The 14,986-nt window shown below is 47.3% G+C and overlaps 1 protein-coding gene across 1 annotated transcript; it reads right to left on the bottom strand.

Moving 5' to 3' along the window:
• Positions 1 to 2: 2 nt before the first annotated feature.
• Positions 3 to 13,878, bottom strand: mntb (MAX network transcriptional repressor b). The gene is made up of 6 exons (XM_062405660.1): positions 13,525 to 13,878; positions 9,721 to 10,339; positions 9,590 to 9,631; positions 9,197 to 9,308; positions 4,901 to 5,093; positions 3 to 4,356 (listed from the first exon to the last, which is right to left on the bottom strand). Exons 1-6 carry the CDS (start codon positions 13,802 to 13,804, stop codon positions 3,557 to 3,559), a joined length of 2,046 nt encoding a protein of 681 aa, XP_062261644.1. The 5' UTR covers positions 13,805 to 13,878; the 3' UTR covers positions 3 to 3,556.
• Positions 13,879 to 14,986: the final 1,108 nt, after the last annotated feature.

The following is a 14,986-nucleotide window of genomic DNA, read 5'->3' as shown; positions in this document are numbered from 1 at the left end:
AGTTGTGTTGTAAATGTAATAAGATTTATTAAGAATCTTTATTATTTCATCAGCATAATTCTTCATTAATATGTTTTATCCATTATCATCATTGTTATCTTAAACAGTGGACAGATAGATCTAAAAGGCAGCCCAGAGTGTACAGGCGATATATAACTTAAAACTTTCTCCATAGGGAAAACTTGTTTTTATATTCATATATAATATCAATGTAGCATGAGGTCCAAGATCCTGCCCACGTTATACAGTATTGTACATGGTCCCGAAAATAAACATGAAAACAAAACCTTTAAACAAAATGAACCTAAACGGCAATCTACATGCAAAAAAACAAACAAAGAAACAAGCATTTCAAATTGTAAGATACATACACTCATATGCCAAAACGTGCATACCATCACAAATTTACAAAACTTTCATACATACATACAAATATTACAAAACTCAAATTGAATATTAGACATCAGTTTGTTGTCAAGAAAAAGAGCAACAACAACTTTTTTTGTCATTTTCTTTTTTTCACTCCCGCGCGACTCAGTCCACCTCACAAAATGGAAAAACTTTGAAAAAAACAAACCAACAGAAAAAAGAAAAGAAAACATGTAGGACAGTAAATCTTTGTCTCTTCCATTCGCTCAGTGCGGACGTGTTTCGCCAGAGTTGTCACAGTGTTCAGGAAAACTGAGTATAGGCACACACCACATCACCCAGACGGGCTCATACCATAAATCACCTCTGTGTACAAAAATAACTTGCCTGCTACACACACACACGCGCACTCTTTCATGCACAGGGCAAACTGTATAACCAAAGAAACAGAGCCATGCTACAGGTACAATAGGATTAACTATAGTACAGAATATAAAACATTGAATACACTCACATGTACAGACGCAACATTGAGAAACAGCAGAAGAGGCAAAGAGCAGATCCACACACTGGTGGGAGATCTGATGATGTGACACGTGTAGGCTGAGAAGAAGGCTGTGGAGCCACGAGCTGTTTGAGTGGGACCTTGAACATACACATACATACACACACACAGACACACAAAGAAAGTGTGTGACACAACCCATTTTCCATTTTGAAATATAGAAACTGATTTTCTGGACCGGAGCAGAGGATTCAGCTTGATGTCCGTTTATAAAACATTGGAGTGGAAAAAAATGCAAACTGATTTTCAACTTAATATTTTTGTGCTGTATCCAAACTTTGAGGTTAGGCTTTAAAAATCTATTTTCTGTGATTCCTCTCAGTCTCCACTGCAGTTTATCATGTGGCCAATGTTATGTGCGGTGTTAAATGTAACACAGCACAAAGCACCAGTCAGGATAACGTTCGACTGTTTTCAGGGACAACGACTGAGGTGTTACACTGGAAGTGTGTAGTCCAGGTTGTGCAGGAAGTTTGTGTTGTGTGTGTGTATGTGTGTGACGTCAGAATGAGGTCCAGAGGGAGGCAGCAGAGGGAGCTGTTGCATTAGAGAGAATAGAGGATGGAACCCGTATTGCTGTGCGGTGTGTTAGAGGAACATCATGAGGAAACCTGTCGCTGAAGGTTTTGAGAGCAGTAACATGGTTGTGTGAACGTCTTCATTTCCTTGGCCGTCTTTTTCAAATTAAAGTCAGCAATCATCTGATGTGTTAAAACCTTGCCATGTCGGCTTCAATCCGTGACAGGCCTTTGTTTGGTTTAGAACAGCACTGATTAAATCAATCGGACAGTAAAATATGTCCAGAAGACTTTAACATTCTCACGAAGCTTTCAAAATCCTGTAGAAAACAGCTGATATATAATTCTGACCCTCTTTTCACTTTGGGACAGGTAGTGCAGTGAAGCATCAATGTACATTTGACTGGTTGCATGAATCAAGGCAATAAGCAAAAAATCTCACTGAAAATTGAACCCTAACCCTTTATGTGTTTTATGACCCATGATTCTGTGTTTTGGTTGAAATTCAATGTCGGCCCTGTTGTCCGTCTGTGTGAGCGACCTGAGCCACCAAAGCCTCAATTCCTCCTCTTTAAACCTGCACCTCATCAGCGGGGGGACACTCCACTGTGTCAGACTCTCCACTCAAGCCACCAGAAGCTGACAGCAGGACAGAAACCTCACACAAAGAAGACGAGGTTGTGTATTTTTTAGCTGCAGATTGGTTCAAATTTAATTAAAGCATCCCCACCTGCTGTTCACTCTGTAGCTACTTTACAGGGGAAATGGAGAGGAACCTTCATTTGGAGGAAGCTTGAGATGACCAACCTCCTGCAACAAGTTCTATACTTCTGTACTAAGATCGTAGGCGAAAGCAAAGGGGTGACAACAATTCAAGCAATGTAAATGAGGAACTTTTCTTTGACTGTCATTAAGATTTCATGATTTAACTCTATTTAAAGCAACACTAAGTAACTTTTACTGAGCCCCAGCGCCCCCTACAGCCACAGCCAGAGTGATTAAGAGGTTTTCACGTAGAGGAAACTAAACTGTAACTCTACTCAGTGACCTGAAACGCAACTGAGCAGGGGATATTACCCATGATCCTCAGCTTCATGAACCGGAATAGTTGCAGCTGTAACAAATCCACCAAATTCAGTTGAGATTTCTTCATATTCTAAAAGTTTGCTGCTGAATATTGGCGCTAAACTCTGGTTTTTGATAACTTCTTCATCTTTTTAACTGAGCTACAGTTCAGCTTTACTCTTCAACTCGCTGCACCTGATTCTGACAATTGAATCTGTGTCTGTTCCACACTTCTCAGAAGAGATCGTACACGCTCACCAGTTACATAGCGCAAAACCGGTCATTCGGGGGGGGGGGGGGGGAGAAACATTGTCTATCTATTCAAAGTCAGCGAACCGTGACCCCTTTGAATGAAGCTGCTATTTTTAGGTATAACGTTGCTTAGTGTTGCTCTAACTTTTGTGTGTGATGTGGTCAACTTCACACTCTGTGTCCAATTTACAAGTGAGACCACTGAGCTGCTCTCAAACCAGTCAGTGACATTATTCTCCAACGACGTCCCACATGACATTGAGATCACACAAATACAAAACGGGCACATACTGTCCCACCATGACAACAGCCAAAACGACAAACTGCCGTCTCTCGCTCGTGCGTTGTCCCTCGACGGGTGAATGAAGAGTTTAAGGTAAATCCTTGATGCCTGAGTGTGAACTGAGCTTATCGTGTTAGTGCTTCTTGTTGTAAAGGGAGGAGAGGAGGGAAGGAAGTAGAGAAGAAGGCAGAGGAAGAAAGGAAGGAAGGGAAAACAAGAGTTCCTGTCTTTGCAGCGGAGACAAATGTCAGTCGCATTCTCATAAACAATGGCCGGACCCCCTGACTCTGCTTTAGTCCTATTGTTCACCAACTAACAGAGCTGGGAACGAAATATCTCGGGAGATATTTGTCACGAGTTTGTCCAAAAAACAGCTGATGATGTTTTCGTGAACTCATGTCTGTCAGAGACTCTTGGTTATAGATTGGAGTGTGACAACTTATCCAGAAGTTCTGAATCTTTCTCTCCTTCAGTCCGACCCAACGTTTTAGTTTTTTTTATCTTTCAGGCCAGTTTGAGAGTGCTGACAGGGAACGTTGGGACTGTAACCATTGTGACAGGGTTTAGGACGGACGCCTGTCCAACCAGCTGGGGGTGGGGGGCCAGCACCGCTGTGGGTTTCCCTAACGAGCCCCCCTGGCTCACCATGGTGGCGCTGTTTACCTGGGCTCCGTTAGTGTGAGCCTGAGGATTAGCCTGGACATGCGGCAGAGTGTGATGGGTGAAGGTGTGAGTGATGTGGCCCACCATGGTGGGCTGGGAGACAGACACACCCTGGGGGTAAAGAGTCGGGAGGTGGGATGGCAGTGGAGCTCCCAGGTGAGCCACCGGGTGGACGGTGATATGTCCGATGGGCTGGGCGGTTATATGTTGGTGGCTGGCTGGAGCTGCCGTTAATGGCTGCGGGGTACAGGCGGTGGGGCCGGGTGACGGGGCAATGTGTGTGAGGTGCTTGTGATTGGCTGGCAGTGTGTGATTGACAGCTTGGATGACCGAAGGGTGGGAGACGGCGGCATGAGCGATGACGGTGGGCTGGACCTGCAGAACCGGGGGCTGAATGTGATGAGCGTGCGGATGGGGGGGCGGACCTGGGGCCGGAGCGATGGCATGATGAGGAGAGGGACCTGAGGGGGAGGGCGTGGTCAGGACTCCAGACAAAGGCAGGGCGGTGTGCTGGATGGACAGGTGAGGGGCGAGGAGCGGCTGGGCATGTAGGATGGGAGGAGCTGGTTTGGTCAGGAGTGCTGCAGCAGGAGGAGCGGAGACATCCTCGTCCATGTCCTGCTCAAAGTTGTCCTCTCCTTCTGTAAAGCAGAGAGGAGACCTGTCAGCCATCATGTCATGATGCAAGAAAACAGCTCCCTGTCCTCTGTGTGAACATTAATATTTATGAAATATAATTTCCACTGAGAGCCGGGTTGGGTACCGAAATCCAGGGACCGGATCGCAGCGCAGATTTCGGTGCCAGGGCTTTGCACTGAAATAGTCTTCCTGCTTACCGGCAACATAACCATCACTGCACGTGCCTAGTTATCATTTCACTTAACTCTGGTGGAAGCACACATTACGTTAGCCTCAACAACAAAATGCCTGAAGCCTAACGGTGGAAAGTGTGACTGTGAAAGCATTCTGACACCAGGACGTGCAGTAAATGTTTGCCAACAATTTCCTTGTAAAGGGAGGAACTAGAAAAACACCGGTATTGGAAATGATCCAAACGATACCCAACCCCAGCCAAGAGACTCTAACCATCTATCTCTCCCGTGCCTCCGCAGCTATTCAAAATGTACTTGTTGTGGTTGGTTCTGTGTAAGAGTATCGACTCTAGCTGTTGCATCGTCACTGTACCTGATGCAGTGGACGTGGAGGCCTGGTCGTCCTCCGGCTGAATGGTCTGTCGCAGGACCTTGTCGACCTCCGTGACGTCCATGCACTGGCCGAGCTCGTTCTTCAGCTCGGCCAGCCGCTGCTGCGTGGCGATCTTCTCTCTGGCCAAACGCTCCATCTCGTGCTCGTACTCCTTCTCCTTGCGCTTCAGAGTCTTCCGGGGGAGACACAGAGAGCAGAGGACAAAATACGGTTAAAAACACTTATAACCTCCACTTCTAAAGATGAGAGAAATACAACACAGGATATACATTCTCAGATAAAAGTCTCTGTTCAGCTTAGGCCAAACAACAATGCGTGAAAGAAAGAATATCTGTTACAAAAGGTTCACATAAGGTCGGTTCCCACAGCATCTTTTTCACTGTTTCAAAACAGTCTCAGATCTACCTGTGTTGATCTGAGATTCTCTCATCATCGTAAAAACTGTCATGGCTCATTTAATTCATCCTGATTGATGCTGCTTTGTGGGTTTTTCCCTCTGTGTTTAGAAAGCCCAACACAAAAAAAAACTATTAATACGACACAGATGGAGGAAGTGTAGAGTTTGTTTTAACAGCAGGAGCAAATTAAGAAGGCAAATAAGAGAAGAGCATAACACAGGAGATAGAGGGCAATAAATCATTTGTAGGAAAATGAGGAAGTAAGAAATGAGGGCCTGTGTGTGTCTCTTGTAAATAAAGATCCAGGCCACTGATGAAGAATAAACCTAATGCACACTATGAGGTGAGGATTAGTTTAAAATATCTACAATTCAAGGACCTGCCATTGCACTGGCAGGAAAAAGGAATTGAGGCCAATTTTCTGCCTGGCTCCCTTACACAACCCTGAAACACGATGATCTCTGCAACATCCCAGTTTCACACACCAGCAGGAAGGCAGGCCTGCAAATTCAAGCATGCTGCTATTGTCTGCGTCATCTACAGCTCCGCCTATTTCCTGGATACCTCATGTTGTTTTTATAAGAGAAATCAGGGTTGGAGTTGGAGTGGACGTCCTGCCGTCTTCTGCTGCCAACAATCACACCTATTCATCATCAACCCGGCCATGCTTATATCACTGGATTATAGTCACATACAACTGAATCAAAGCATTCACTCCTGGCGCTGCCCTGTCGTCCGCAGAGTTGTAAGAGACACGTGTGTTTGCAGATTTGGCAACGAGGAGGAAAAACACAGCGAGAGACACCGACATTTTTTAGAAAGAGGGAGAGTACAGCTCTCCCCGCCTCATCACGAAATCTCTGTGACCCAGTTTCTGTGCGGGTCAGCTGACGCCTGAACGACAAACCATACGACAGACTAAGAACATTAGCACAGCTTACTTGGGAGGTACAGGGGGAGGGAGGGGAGGGAACGGGTGGATAAAGGATAAAGGAGGGCAGAGGCTGTTGAACAAAACTGAAATCTAAAAATCTGAGGGGAAAAAAGGGTAGAGTAAGTGATTCCTGCAGCCCAGAGAGAAAAGAAAAGCTTGAGATACAGGAAATGAGCATACGGGGGACATGTGATCCAACTACAGGGCGCTCTCTCACTTCACTGAGCAGAGCCGTTTCCTCCACAGGCACATGACGGCCCCACACGCCTCTCCTCAGCGCCCTCTGAACAGTTTCAGACCTGGTGAACTCGCTCATAACAGCTCAACACCCCTCATGTGACTGGTGATTATTATATCACCAAGGAAACAGCTTCCACCCATAACCGTTTCCTTGGCAACCTCATCTGCGAGGATCTGGCTGCTTGAAAAAAGGTTTGTAAAAAAAAATAGAAATATAAAATAACATCAGGAGCTATTCAATTTGGTGGAGGAACAAGGGGGTAGTTATATTTAAAGGGTGACGTTACTGGATGTTTGCCTGTAGGGTGCGTCAGATCAATCCACACCCTTCCCCCTTTTCCTCCTCTCCATCCATCTCTCCTTGGACACCCTTCCCCCCTGTTCCCCTCCTCCCTCACCTCAGCTATGCCTCCTTTATTCTTCCTCTTTCATCAGAACTACTCCCTGATGAAAAAGGTGCAAATATCTTGAGAGTGATGATATTGGTCCTGTCGGGCGTCTCTGCATTAATCTCACACACACACACACACACACACACACACACACACACACACACACACACACACACACACACACACACACACACACACACACACACACACACACACACACACACACACACACACACACACACACACACACACACACACACACACACACACACACACACACGGATTGACGACAGCACCGAGAGCCCTGGATGACCCCGGCGGTCCAACAAGCATCAATAACCATCGACAAAATGACCAATAACCTGGATTTGACTGGTTTAATCTTTACATCATACAACCTCATCTGCACTTTCCTGTGAAGACAAACGGGGACAAACCGTCTGACTACAGTGTCCTGGACGACCCGCTGCCTGTTGCTATGGTAATCAAGTGTTCGGTACAGACAACAGTGGACGAGGAGAGAGAGAGAGAGAGAGAGAAAAGGGCGCGACAGACAGGGGTCGGGAAGACAAAGGAAATCTGATCTGAAGTATTCCCCCGTTATAACCATGGCAGTGGTGCTGCCCTGCTCCGTTCACGCTGTCTCTCTCTGCCTTTCTCTCTCTCTCTCTTTCTCTCTCTCTCTCTGCAGTCGAGCAGGTCGGCGTGGTGGAGCTACGGTGACGTCATCGAGCTCGCACTAGCCATGTGCTCAGATCTCACATGGCTGAGGCAGAGGGACTGAGCTTATGGGACGAGAGGCAGCAAGAGGAGAAGGGTGAAAAAAGAGAGGGGGGAGGGGGGAGGCGCGGCGACTCACTCATCTATAATAAACAGGCCGATGAATGCACTGGCCTAAATATAAAGATAACAACTATTTCTGGAGGTTTAGTTGGATAAAATGGGGGCATATGCTTTTCACAACATGGATGCAGGAAGTTATGTCACCAGTGTTTAGGGACGAGGCTCAATGGCATTTTATTTATCGCAAAAAATCTATCTATCTATCTGTCTCTCTATCTGTCTCTCTATCTGTCTCTCTATCTGTCTCTCTATCTGTCTCTCTATCTGTCTCTCATTACAGATAGATTCATTTTGAATGTAATGAATTTGGATCTGGAGATTGTGTTGATAGCCTGACAGACCTCTGACTCACATTTGAGAGGCTGTGTCTGTGAATAATCAATATTTTTTTGCTTGATGAATCAGTAATCAGTTCTTAAACTTGTTCAATTAACCTCCTGTGGACGCACTTATTTAATAATTGAGTGCTGTTGCTGAGTGGGATGATAACATTTCTTTTTACAACATGAAAAACGGTGCTGTACGGATTTCCTCACCAGCAGCTCTGATCTGCCGAGCATCAAACACCATCTTGTGTCACCGAGCGCCTCAGATCCTCCCATTGTGCTCCCTGAGGGCTGATCCCAACATCTTGAAGTTCTTCCATCTTACAGACTAATTTAGCTTCTTCCATTGCCTCCCCATTGAAGTCTCAATCATGACACAAAAACAGAACGACTGCATCCAGCTCCTCAATTCCATTCCGCCAGAGTACAGAAATCTCCTCTCATCTACTTCTGTGGACTGAAGAATCCCCCCTTGGAGCTGCACAGCCCCCTCCCCCACTACACCCTCAGATCAATTTCTCTGATATGAACTATTTTCTCTACACAACTATTTAATGCTGCAAGTCTTTCCACACAAACATGTTACTCCATCTTCTTTTCAGGTTAGTTAATACTTGGTTACCCGACAGAACAAGATAACAGGAAGGAGTAACACAACGTCTGACCGAAAGGCCAACAACAAGTCCACAAAGCCATGAAATCCACAAAATTCCTGCCCATTTGGGTCTGGACCTTCTGTGGAGTTTGCTTTTCACATATGAACGATGCAGCCGGAGATTCTTTGGCTGGAAGACGCTATGAATACATTCCGCTGCAGAGATCACTTGAGTGCATGTTTTCTGAAAGCAGCTCAGGTGTGATATATATCTCATTATACTGTGCAGACAATTCACCACTTTCTTACAGACTGATTCATCATTATTTGGCAGATGTCATCTCATGGCCACAAGAGACAAACAAACAAGAAATGCCCGACTTAAAAAAAAAGCAGCATTGTGCCTTTAACACTGAATTCTGGTCTCAGAGCTCGAGAAAGATGAAAAACAAAGATGATGAAAAACAAGAAGCGAGTGGTACCCGGAAAAAAGGCAGGAAAACGTAAACTGGAAGAGCTGTGAGAAATGTATTGAATCCCTCCTTACCTGTATGTAACGCAAAGCGCTGCGGAGAACACTGAGGTTGGACGTTTTCTTCTCATCAACATTTGGAACGTTCTTCTTCAGCGTCTCAAAACAGTCTTTGAGGTGCGCTCGCCTGGAGGGCCAAGAATTGAAAACGAGAAAAGACCCACACTTTTGATTTGGTTGTCACTTGCTAGTCGTCTTGGAGAATATTCACAATGTGGCAGTAAGTCGATCATTAGTCTGAAGGGGTGAGGGTGTGCAAGTGTCGAGTTTTCTCTGTGTTAGGAAATGCTAGGACCTTTCCCTAAGACACTTGATAAAACAAAAAACACATGTATGTGTGTGTTGGTAAAGCTAAAAACAACACTGCTGTTTGGTCAGTGCAACAAAGTTCTGATTAAGATGACTCACCTGTTCTTCTCCAGTTTATTGTGAACCTCTCTGGTCCCCGCTCTGAAAACACAGGAGTGAATGATCAAACACAACCATGAGGGCACTGGTTAGTTACTGGTATCAACTCTGATCAACATAGACAAACTGACCCTCCTGGTCTCCTCTTCCCTTCCATCCCCCTCATGTCTTCCATCGTCACGCCATTCGGTCGGGGCTGAGGCGTGGGCGGGGCTTGATGGGGAACCAGTGTATGATGAGAGCTAGAGCCATTAACGCTGATGGAGGTCGGGTACTGAATCTGAACCTGAGGCTGTGATTGGCTGGGCTTTGCTCCCATCAGCTGCTGACCAGTCTCTACTTTTATCTGGGGCTGACCAGTCTCTACTTTTATCTGGGGGGCGCACAACAGGTGACGAGAGGCCGGCTGCTGCTGCGGCGGGGGGGAGGAGGAGATCTTCACCGGCGGCGCGGACCCATTGAGTGACGGCGCTGCCGCAGCAATCGGCGTTGGGAGAGGCAGAGGGGGGGCCGACGGCGTCGAAGTGACAACGGGGACCATTGGGATGATGGTGATGGGAACTTGATGAGGTTGGAAGGAGAGGGGCGGCGGGGCGGGAGGGTGAAGCGGCTGTTGACGGTGAGTGCCATCGCCCCAGCTGATGTGGTTGGCTCTGACCGGCGGAGACGACGACGACGACGTCACGAGTTCCACACGCCTTGACTCCGCCTCCCTGTTGATGAGCTCCTTCGCTTTGCGTTGCTCCTCCTCTGTGAGAAATAACAAAATGGAAGCATCAGTAAAAAAGTGATAAATCATTTACAAGCCAATAAGAACATAAGGAAAATACCAATAATATGTACACTGTAGAGAGGATCACTAGAGGGGGAGCAGGACTGCACATATTAACTATATTAAATTACAGGGGCAGGTTATTTGACTAATTCACTCAAAATGAGTAAACAGATTGGACTTTAGGAAACAAATGGATGACAGTACAGCTGGGAATACAATCTATTTTTTATTTTCATTTCATTTATTTTCCATCCCATGTTATAAATCCAATATATACTAATTTCATCTTATTCTTAAACAACCAAGTGCAGCAAAGGATGTAAACTGTCTTCGCTGTTTCCTCGTTGTACTGAGGATTACTTTGTCGGACATGTTCACACCATGTGCACACAAAGCATGATGTCATCGGTGGAATCAGACAATGGGTAGGGAGAACAAAAAGTCTGCATCTCTTTCTTGACTGGAGAGAACCCCCCCTCTGTCTGCCCCTCGGATTGGACCAGTCCGGCGTTGAGCATGCTCCGACCCATGAGCTGTGTCACGGCCGTCTGACTGACAGCAGCGGACTGATGTCACAGATCCCCTCAGCTGGGTCGACCACAGTCGCCACCGTGCCACAATATAAGTGGCGCATTGTTGCATTTAACACAAAAGCAGAGGAAACTAAAAATATGTTTGAAGAAAAGAATCACACACGTGCAGAGATGTTCCCACGCTGCGCCCACAGAACACACACACACACAGACACACACTCAAAGGGATGTGGAAAGCCCTCAGTTACCATGGTAACGGCGACTTGAGAAACAGAAGATCCCAGGGATTCCTCAAACCCGCACCGCGCCGACACACAAAGCCCATTCACCGCCGCAAATACCGGGAAAACACACGCAGCACATGCCAGCGTGCTCGGCTGCGTGTTGAGTAACATTTCATTATCTACGTGACGCTGCAGACACACAACGATGACACAACTTCCGTGCACCTCCATGGTTCCACTGAGACAGAAGGCCTGCTCAGCGAGACACTGTGGTCACGATGAGACGCACGACAATAGCTTTTTAATTCTATTTGATGTGACGACGAGAAATGATAATAGAATCAAAGACGACTGAAGATATTGCACCATTTGTCCTTCTGTCATTTAACAGCAAAAAAGAATAAGTTGCTGTTATAAAGGCGTCGTTCTCTTCTATAAAAGAGCAGGAGGTAGAATTTAAATAATACTTGTCAAGCTATAGTTTCTGATTCACAGCTTTTGTCAGTTTGTTCTCCAGTAGCATAGATTTATGCTTTGGACACAAGTGTGATGCAGGAAAGTATCATTTTTTATATATATCACTACAGGAAATGACCATATTCCTTATAGACCAACTACATTATTGATTAATCTGCCATCTTTCCTCATTAATCAGTGTAATATGAATGAATGAATAAAGTGAAAAAATTCAATGGAGCATGAGTAGAAAATAAATTAAAAAACCACATGAACCTAGAATTAAAACACACAAATAAATCAAAGGGAGCCATTATTGAAAAGCATTAAATCCTCATAATCCCGACGGCAGTCACACAGCAGACTGTTATACTCGACTGTTATTCATTTATTAATTAGTGCTGCTTCGTCTCTAAATCAATGAATCAACTCATCGATCCTCTGACTAATCGTTGCAGTTCTACCGGTATCATGACACAGATTTTTTGGCGGTGGGGCGAAGCGACACCGTGGCTCCTGCCGAGAGGAGCTGGAGTTTGAAGAATGCACCGGGGTCATTTGGGAACAGCTCACAGCAAAGTGAACACGCTGTACAGTCTCTGTCCGTCTGCTGATGAAACGCTCTCTCTCTCTCAGGAAGGGGGGGATCAACCGGGAAGTAAAGGTAGTATCTGACATGGGAGTTGATTCTTATTGACCAGATGTTTTTTTTGTAGAATCATCCCCACACGAGTAAATTCAAAGAAAACGGGTAAAGGGGATAAAAGCTGCAGTGGAAAATAAAAGTCTGACACTGATGTTTCAGGACAGATTATATTCTAGCTCTTGTAGTATGTACCACACATGCACCCACACACACCATGCCCCAGATTGTCATACACACGCAAACGTAAATTACATAACTCCCGCATTGAGAGAGGCTGGGCTTTGGGAGGGGGGGGGGGGAAGAGAGAACAAGAGGCTTGCCCCACTCCCCCCCCCCCTCTCACACACTGTCAGAAGGCTGAATGGGAGGTGCGGGGACGAGGCGTGTACGTGAGTGTGTGTGTAGTTGTGTATCTACGAGGAGGGAGGGAGCGGTGTGCACGTGGTCGATGTGGGCGCATCCTAGCACGCGGCAGGGTAAGTATGCGGAGAGGGGGGGGGGGGGTCGTTTGTCTGACACGTCATCAGAGGAGGAGAAACACTGAGAGCTCCCCCACCCTACCCCCCCCCCCCCCCCCCCCCCCAGTATTATGTCTATTGACAGCTAATCGGCTTCTGATCGGGGGGGGGGGGGGGGGGGGGGGGGGCGACGACACCGAACAATGAGAATCGATACTTTGATATATAAATACGCAGACGTGCACGCACACAAGCGAGTGAGCGCGTTGCGGGAGCTGCGCGGTGTCACGGTGTTATGTAAAGAGACGCGCCGGTGCTCGCCACCGCCCTGCCGCCGCCCGACGGCCACGGAGCTCGGGGCGGCACGGTGCAGACGGAGCGCTGCGATCACACCGTGTCCGCCATTACCGAGTTAGAGGAGTTCACGGGGATCGAACGCACGCGGCTGCACAACAAAGACACCACACATGAACTGTGCACGGGCTCTGTCGGGAACTCCCTACACACACACACAAACACAGAGAGAGACACAAACACACACGAGCGAGAGCGCGCAAAGTAGTTCGGAAAAACAACTTCGTCTGTTTCCGCCTTTACAACAGCAGCGCGTGCACTGACGAATAACGCACCGCTCGGGGATGAGTCGGTAATTCCCGGTGACTCGAGCCCCGTTTCCTTTTGGAGCACAAACACATACTACACACTCTTCCGTGCGCTTCCTCCCCGGTTGCCTTCGACAGCCCGGGGGTTTGGTAGTAACGGGAAACGGTGCCCGAGCGCACGCCGCCGCCGCTCGGTGTCACGTCCGGTCAGCACGACGCACCGCTCCGCTGGTCCACTTACCACGTGCGATCTGTTGTTGCTGGGCCTGCCATTCCAGGTATCTGGCCGCCTCCAGGAGCGTGTCGATGCTCATTGCGCGGAAACCCTCGCGGCAGGCGACCCGGTGGCTCGGGACCAAGCGAGGGAGGAAAAAGACCCGAGCAAGGGGAGGGTGAGGTCCCGCTGGGAAGCGCCGTGTGCACGGTTCACCTCCGCAGGCCGAGCGGCTCGTCCCCTGTGCTGCTCCGGGAGGATGAAGGGGAAACTTCGACCCGTCTGAGCGGAGAGTAGATCCTCGCATACGTAAAAAAAAAAAAAAACAGGATTGCAACAAGATGGCGATGCGAGCACGGGAATACACACAACAAGGCGAGTCGTGTTCTCGTTAAGATCCGCCCCTCCCGGATTCCTACCCCGCCCCGTTACTACGGCCGCCCGCAAAACCAGGCGCTCCGCACCGCTCCCGCGCGGTTCCTCCCCCGCAGCCTCGCAACCTCACGAGCTCCACTGTGCTTCCTGGTTCATGGTCACAGCGGGAACCTCGTCTATTCACGAGCTCCCGAAGCAAACCCCGCACACGGTTGCGGTCGCGTTCCCGGCAGGGCCCCGGGAGACGCCGAATCCTCCCGCCACGCACCGAGCTCCGCGTTTTCGCTCCCGCACGTGGCCCGCAGCGCATGAAGAGCAGTCGGGCGCCGGCGGACCAATCAGAGCTCAGAACAACAAGGCATGGTGCTGGTCCACATGGGCACCCGCCCGGCGCGAGCGGCTCATTTGCATGGCGAGAGCGTGACTGGCCACCCTGCTGTCTCGAGACCAGGGCTGTCGATCAAACTGCGAGGGGCGGGGCCTAGCCGTGTGTGTGTCAGGGTGATTAACATCGACGTTAAGAAACTTGAGGAGACCACTGGTGTTACTGGGAAGGAGCTGGTGGATGGTTGTAAATGTAAATGCTCGAGTACTAAAGTGTTGACAGAGAAATACTAATGAGGATAAACTCTGCATCACAGATACAACTGATTCAATACAATGAAAATTATTCAGGCTATAGAGCAATGAGGAGAAAGGCCTTTTATTTAATTCATAGAAACAAATGACAATGGGTTTGTAATCAGAGGAGAACTCTTATATATAACTCTGCAATTTATGTTGAAATGTTTTTATTATTGCGGGGAAAAACATGTGTGGATGAACAGCTTGTACATAGGAGTCGTATTATTTAAAAACAGAAGTAGGTAAACTTTCTTTATGGAGAAAAGCACAGCAAAATAATCTTATTATAATAACAATAATTAATCTATAAGGTCCAATAGACAGATAGGGATATAACTACATCGTCCATGGGAAAATGTAACAAATCAATTAATTTCCTAACTGAAAAATATATTTTCTATGTATTCATCTGGATGTCATTGTTGTTCAAATATATTCAAGCCAAAGAACTAAGTTTATTAATAAATACTTGATTTTTTTTAATCTTTTC

Source organism: Platichthys flesus, chromosome 15, assembly GCF_949316205.1.
Source record: "Platichthys flesus chromosome 15, fPlaFle2.1, whole genome shotgun sequence".
In the NCBI taxonomy this organism is placed as follows: Eukaryota; Metazoa; Chordata; class Actinopteri; order Pleuronectiformes; family Pleuronectidae; genus Platichthys; species Platichthys flesus.
This window is presented reverse-complemented; position numbering and strand designations above follow the sequence as displayed.

Coding starts and splice junctions, on each gene's coding strand:
- mntb (XM_062405660.1), bottom strand. CDS start 13,804: ATGCGAGGATCTACTCTCCGCTCAGACGGGTCGAAGTTTCCCCTTCAT. Junction 9,632..9,720: donor GGGAAGAGGAGACCAGGAGG/GTCAGTTTGTCT, acceptor CTGTGTTTTCAG/AGCGGGGACCAGAGAGGTTC. Junction 5,094..9,196: donor GCGCTTTGCGTTACATACAG/GTAAGGAGGGAT, acceptor CTCCCCCGGAAG/ACTCTGAAGCGCAAGGAGAA.